The 7,568-nt window shown below is 34.6% G+C and overlaps 1 protein-coding gene across 1 annotated transcript; it reads right to left on the reverse strand.

Annotated features, from left to right (window-relative positions):
* Nucleotides 1-3,884: 3,884 nt before the first annotated feature.
* Nucleotides 3,885-6,572, reverse strand: LOC145166628 (uncharacterized). Its single transcript, XM_079085647.1, has 6 exons — nucleotides 6,442-6,572; nucleotides 5,405-6,328; nucleotides 5,178-5,195; nucleotides 4,907-4,954; nucleotides 4,581-4,763; nucleotides 3,885-4,501 (listed from the first exon to the last, which is right to left on the reverse strand). Exons 2-6 carry the CDS (start codon nucleotides 6,320-6,322, stop codon nucleotides 4,010-4,012), a joined length of 1,659 nt encoding a protein of 552 aa, XP_078941773.1. The 5' UTR covers nucleotides 6,323-6,328; nucleotides 6,442-6,572; the 3' UTR covers nucleotides 3,885-4,009.
* Nucleotides 6,573-7,568: the final 996 nt, after the last annotated feature.

The raw sequence follows: 7,568 nt of genomic DNA on the forward strand, positions 1-7,568 counted from the left end.
TGTAGCAGGTAGCCGGTAGCGGGAAGCTGTAGCTTTTATTTGTTATATGAATGTTTGGCAAAAGTAGCTGGAAGTTTTTGAAATATATAAAATTACATAAAAGGACAATTGATTAAAAATAAATAAATATAAAAATATATTTTTAAGGGTAATTATGGAAATTGATTTCAAAAGCTTAGGAGCGTTTTGTTAAACGCTACATGAAGTAGCTTTTAGAATAAGAACGTTTTGTTAAAACTAAAAGCTAAATGCTCGTACTGCCAAACGAAGCTTTTTGTTTAAACTAGAGCGTTTTATCAAAAGCTAGAAGCTAGAAGCTCCCAAACGCTTACAAAAGCTCCGTGCCAAACACACCCTTACTATTGAAAGATTTTTGAACTGCTGGGAGTTTGTATTTTTTTTTCAAAAAAAATACGCTCTACGTTTTTTCCGTTAGTGAATTGCAAGTAACAAAACAAAAGATTAGTTTTTTAGGGAATTATTGTTTTTTTTTTTGAAAAAAAATTCAAACTTTTTGATGGTTAAATGGACAAAAAAAAATTCTTTTAAGTGGTTAAACCAAACAATTTTCAATTTTCACGGCTTTTATAGAATTGAAAGTTTTATGTAGTATTTAAAAAAATTATAATAACCGGTGTTATCCCTCTTTTTAGATCTCATCCGCTGATCAATGGATCATGAAACAAATCCTCATGAGTTGTATCATCAAGATCCAGAGAACTTGCATCATAATCAATACCAATAGAGCGGAGCCAGACAAATCCACAACGACATTAAAATCATCCCGCCTCGACTAATAAAATCTTGATCATGTCTCTCGGAATCATCAATAAGATCACATAATTCAAAAGGGGCAGGTGAGGGTATAACGTTAATCCATGAAAATTATCATCCAGAAGTGTTGACTTGGCAGAAACAGTAGAAGAAAAATAGATACTAAGATATTGTTTGTTTTTTAAAAGGTAAAACGTCTGCACCACATCTGCGTTCTATGTGTGTGCGTAAAATCGTGATCTCATGACCGACCGATTAGCATTTGGCTTGATTCAGTTTTGTGAATAATAAATATAATATAAAAAAAATGGGCCCTGTTCCCATGCCCACTTTGCCCCTGCCCCTTAATCTGTTTTCTGTCAACCCCTTAGAGCTTCGACCGGAGGGAGGAGTCGCGGTTGGAATCAACGAGAGGATTCGTGAAGGTAGATGGAGATGGATAATCTCGTCTTGCTCTCCAGATGATAATGGAGTGATCAAATTTAATTTCAAAAGCTTGCCTTGAGGCGTGATTTTCAGTGGTCGCTTGCGTAGGAGGAAGAAAAGAAGAATGCGGGATTTTTTGGCAAAGAGGCAAAGAACTGAAGAAGGAATAAGGAGCGTCTTATTTCTCAGTCAGCATTATTTATGTGTATCACTGATTGCATAAGATCAAGTGGCATGGGCTTATCAAACCCACTTATTCACCACCAAAAAGATTAGTTATGTGGGCCTGTTTATTATTTCATTAAAACTAATTGGGCTTTATATTTTTGATATATATAAAGATTTTAGACTACGTGTGTTTCTGTGTTTGGATTTTTAAATTAAGAATAGCTCAATTCTTTTCCTAGATGATGATGTGGTTGGAGAGCTAAACATTGTAGACACATTTTCACTTAGCATTCTCCAAATTATCCACGTTGATATTTTTTAGATAATTCATTTGCATATGTTTAACTATACCTTTCTTTTCTAAATCTTTTTGCAGATTAAAGTTTTCACTAAATCCTTCAAAGTCTATGAGTGTCATACTTGTACTTCCTGTTTAGACATCACATAATTTTAAGTTCATCATCATCCTTGTGGTGATGAGTATGTTTGTGTTTTATAAATTTTTTAGAGTTGGAAAATTGTAGAAAACAATATTTATTGGTTTTTCAAAGTTCACCAACCTCATTGTAATTTTGAAAAATGGAAAATATTCACTTTCGTGCAAATTTTTTGAAAAAAATGTTAACTAACAAGTTCTTAAAATTCTTGTTTTTCTTAAAAATTTATTTCCATACATCTACTTATGTTAGATTTGGTGTAAATTGTGAGAAGTTGGGGGTATTTTAGTCATCTACTTATGTTAGATTTGGTGTAAATTGCACCAGTTGAATTGAATGTTCTGATTGACATTGCCGAATAAAAACATATAAAATTAAGGGATTAATGACAAAACTACCATCCCAAATGGTCATTTATATACATCTAACCAAATTTTAACACATTTTCCAAAATGACCTTATAGTTCTAAATAATAGAAGGTTTTATAACCAACTAATAACAACACTAAATGGCTATTATATCCGAAATTAATAATAAATAAAAAACTTGCTTCAACTTGGAAATTAAAGCCACATGCAATGAAAGTGATGCAAAAACCACATAGCACAAATGCAACACATTTTTGGAAAGGATGCATGGAAACAACATGATCGAATGCAATAGAAGGGTTTAGGAGCATCATTAACATTAGCATTCCTTGTATTTAGTCTTTGAATATGTGTTTGTGAAACAAGATAAAAAAAGAAGGCAACACAAACACCTACAAACCAAGTTTTTCAGTGAATCTCAAGCAAACATCAACCTCAAAATCATTCCATTCCACCAAACTTTTTTCTTAACAAGAATGCAACTATCGTTCCAATGTTCTTCCTTACCTACCTACCTACTAAATGCAATAGAAGCCAAATAAATCTACCGTTTGATTATAAGGGAGTTTAATTTATGGTCTTTATCCATCCCAACATATTATTGGTGAGAATGGCAGCATCTTCACACAAACTAGAAAATTTTGGTTGCATAGCAGACATGAGTTATCAATCTTTCAATGCACATATTTCCTTTTTGATGGTTAAATTGACAAAAAAAAAACTTTTAAATAGTCAATTTTCACGGCTTTTATAGAATTGAAAGTTTTATGTAGTATTTAAAAATATATATAATAACCAATGTTATCTTTCTTTTTAGATCTCATCCACTGAAAAGGATCATGAAGCAAATCCTCATGAGTTGTGTCATCAAGATCCGGAGAACTTGCATCATAATCAATACCAATAACAAGACATTAAAATCATCCTGCCTCTTAGAATTTGTAGGACTAATAAAATCTTGATCATGTCTCTCGGAATCATCAATAAAATCACATAATTCAAAAGGGGCAGGTGAGGGCATATGATTACTATTCACTTCTCCCATAGACGAAGCATCATCTGAGATTATACCCGTTAGATTAGTTTCAATGCAAACGCGGTTAGTAAAAAGGTTCTCTTCCAAATCATCATCCATATACACAATGCTACCGTATTTATTGACAATATTTCAGAAATTTACTTTGCTCCAAGTTCTCAAAGGAACTCCTTCAATGTCAATCCAAACGAGGCGTTCCTTAATAATGAAATCTCTGGTCCAAGGGTTCAACTCCTTAAACCATGAGGAGACCGTTTTGTGTTGAGTAAAGTTATGACAGGCCTTATAAAAATTCATCTTGATCTGAGCTTTAGGAGAGGATGAGCAACAACAAGGAGAGGGACATAGACGGGATGTAGAAGTACTTGATGTTTGGCAAAAAAAAAAAAGGCAAACCACTCGACCATTTCTGCAGTTTACTGTTATATTATTTTTAATACTTGATGTTTAAATTAAAGTTTTTTACAATAACGTTAATCCATGAAAAGAAGTGTTGACTTGGCAGAAGCAGTAGAAGAAAAATAGATCTTAAGATATTGTTTGTATTTCAAAAGGTAAAACACTAAAACGTCTGCAGTCAGCTGACCACATCTGCAGAAAAAGAGGTGGACCAAACGTTAGCATTCTGCAAGAAAAATAATGTTTTTTTTAAAGTCTGCAAGCTGCTAAAAGAATTGAAGTTTATAAAAAATAATTTCTTTAAGCTTAAAAGATTGCAATCTTATCTAATTTTCTAACGTAATTTGTAAAATTTAATAATGATATCCTAACTCAACGACCCTTTTGATTTAACCATAACTTATAATCTCATCGTCTGTCGAGTTGAGTTTGTAGTCTCCAATATCCATCCCAACATATTATTGGTGAGAATGACAGCATCTTGACATAGACTAAGAAAAATTGGTCGCAACACATCGCTCTTTGATGCAGACAGCCGAGATATCAACCGTTGAATGCGCTCAAACAATGCACGCATATCCTCCAACCATGTAACTATGGGATGAGTCTCTAATCCCCTCTGCATAATATTATATCTTCGCCTTAACGATGCCATCATGCGACAATTCTCTAGTTCTACAATTACCCTTTGCTGAAGCATTGCCATCATTTTCCTAAGCTTATATTGCAATTCCCATGCCCAGAGCATCATCCAGACTTGTGGTTTGCCATGTTCATCCATATGAGCCATGTCAGTCTCAATATCTGTATTTGCTTTACACTCCTTTACCAATATCCTCAGGTGTCTCACAAATACATGTGCTAATGCTATATCCCCCATAACTATAATCTCCTGCAAGTCGTAAAAAATTTCAAGTTTTTGTAATGTTACAATGTTATAAACTAGGAAAAATATAGCATTGTGTAGATACCTCACGTGAGACCATTGGGAAGATGGAACTTGGAGAATTATCATCATAGTTTTTTATTTCAGTACATGTGGTTACTTTTTCCAAGTATACTATTTCTTGAGTACTTGGTACAAACTTTACTATCTTTGCATTTGCCAACACACAAGTTTTATATGGGCTTACTTCCATGCCTGAAGAAAAACGCTGCACAAAATATAACAAAACCAAATTACATATATGCATGTTTATACTTTTTTGTTTTTTTACGTGCTTTTTAGATTTTTTATGTGCAATTGGCCTAGGTGGTGTTGGTTTTGAAAAAAATTGGTTCTCAAGTTCTCACATACCGCTGATTTCCTCATCCTCCGTTTGACATTCCTAAATCTGGGCCGCACCTGCACAGTCAAGAAACCAAACACAACTTGAAATTAAACACAATAAATAGTATGTAATGTCACATATAATAAAAATGATAAAAACAGTTTCCTAAACACTGTTGAACGGATATGTCTGTTTTTTTTTTTTTTTTTTTTTTTCAGAATTCTGAATGAACATGTAGTTATGGAGGGTTATTTCATCTTGAAGTAGAGCAGCCAAATGCAACAACTCCTGGTATACCTCTATTGAAAAAAGACGCTGCAGAAAATAAAACAAAAAGAAATTAGATATAGATTAATGTCATCTTTATAACCACACACACACACACACACACATATAGTTATGGAAGGCTATATCATCTTCAAGTAGAGGCTAGCCAAATGGAAGAATACCTTGTTTTGTGAAAGAAAAATAAAAGTGTATTTTCCATTGTTGAGATTAAAAGATGAAAGAAGCAAATCCAATACCTGGAGAATCTGCAAATTAAGTGTAAGAAGCTTGACACTATGGAGCTGTTGAAGCAGAGAAACTATTTTATGAGCATCTGCATTCCCTGCATCATAGAAATAGATACGAACCTTCTCCAAAGAATGGAAACCTGGTTTTGTACAAGTAAAACTCTGGCATGGATGAAAACCTTCTATGACCAAGGAGGTAAGCCCAGGTGCAGAAATCAGATGTTCCCCTTGGCACCATTTAATAGTGAGATTCTTGAGTTGAGGTGCAACCACATTCACACCCTCCTGTAATTCCATATCCGGGGGTGTAGATACAAGTGTAAGATCAGAAAGTCGAGGATGACAGATAGTTAAAACTTCCATCTCCTCCATTAATGTGCATTCTTTTAAGATGAGGTTCTTCAAGTTAGTGCACTTGGAGAAAAGGTCATCAGACATGAGTTTGACACAGTGAAGATGCAATGTGGTTAAAGCTGGGAGGTCCCACTTTGGTGTCACAATGAAGGAATATGGGAATATAATCGAATTCCCAGGCGCACGTATAACACTCAGTTGTTGGAGATTGTGAGAGAATGCGAAGCTGAGAATTCTCGAGACAGATTCATCGTCCGTAACTGTTCTCCCAAGTAACAGACTGACTGAAGAAACTTGTATTTTTTTATTGCGGTTAGACAAAACATTAGAAATAAATTTGGAGAGGTGGGGCCGATCATTGAGATTTTCAAAATTCAAGTCAGGCATTGAAGTCCAGATAAACTTCCATCTAGACGACAAAACACAGGTTCTGATAGCATCTTTAATGCTCATAAAAGAAAAGATTTCATGGATAAGATCATCCGTCAGGCTGCTTAGTCTATCATCGCCTCCTTCTACATCTATTGATTTTTTTCTTTTTCTTACAGATCCCACCAGATCATTGTTATGCATTATTCCCTGCAATGCAACAACAATCAATCAGGACATACAAAACAAACAAACCAAATTCTACAATTAACCAGGTTAGTTATGAAGAAAAAAAAAACTAGGTTAGAACTTTTTATACTCACAGGAGAATGAGGGAATGCAAAAAATTCGAGAGCAACGATGAAGGGGAAGACAGTCTGTGTTGTGTCGTATGTCGATAGCTTTTAAACTTAAAGACCCAATTGCACAAAGGTTGGGATGGAAGCGAAGTGTTGGGGTGTCCGCCCGTTAACCAATCTTGGGAGTTTTATAGGAGCAGTTCGCTATGGAAACGAAACCGACAAATAGACGCCCCATCACCGATTACCACAAAAGTGTGGTCTCGTACACCCAATGAATGGTGCTATACTTTAGGTTTTTTTTGTTAATTAAATAAAAACTATAATTTTAATAAAAATCATTCATTTCATTACTTCAAAATAAAAATAACATTACCTTCCATTGTCCAAATAGAAATCCTACAAACTTTAAAAAAAACACTAGAAATTTTAAACCTACAAACTCAAAAAAAACATACATTAAACGATTTAAAATAAACGCACTACATGAAGTCGTCCTCTGAAAACTCGTCTTCCGGGTCCTCCTCCGGATCCAAATTGAGGTCAATGTGTTGCATCTTGTAAATGTGTTCCACCAAATCAATACGAAGATTGTGAAATGTTTCATTGCAACGAACCTCTGCTCTCTTTTCAATGTACTCGTCGCCCCCAATTTCTATTCTTTGTGTCGCGGGTATGGTTTCCTCTTCATTATACTCACATATTGCTCTTCCTTCATTTTTGATAATCATATTATGCAGTATTATACATGCATACATGACTTCATGCATTTTTTCCTCGCTGAAAAAAATTGCTGGTTTTTCAATATAAACCAACGTTTCTTGAGAGCTCCAAAAGCCCGCTCGACATTTCTTGAGTTTTCTTGAATTTTTTCCGACGAGCATCATTCGGACACGTAAACGATTTAACAAAAACTGCATACTCAGGACAGATCCCATCAACTAGATAATAACCATATTTATATGGTGTTCCATGCAATTGGAAGAAGAATCCGGTGCAGATCCGTTGTATATGTTGTTAAATATAGGTGACCAATTAAGAACGTTAATGTCGTTGAAGGATCCAGGAGAACCAAAAAAAGCATGTCAAATCCACCGATCCTGTGATGCCACCGCTTTAAGTATGACCGTTGGATGCCCATGATTACATCG

Source organism: Lactuca virosa, chromosome 3 (genome assembly GCF_052849685.1).
Source record: "Lactuca virosa cultivar CGN04683 chromosome 3, Lactuca_virosa_CGN04683_v6, whole genome shotgun sequence".
Taxonomy (NCBI): Eukaryota; Viridiplantae; Streptophyta; class Magnoliopsida; order Asterales; family Asteraceae; genus Lactuca; species Lactuca virosa.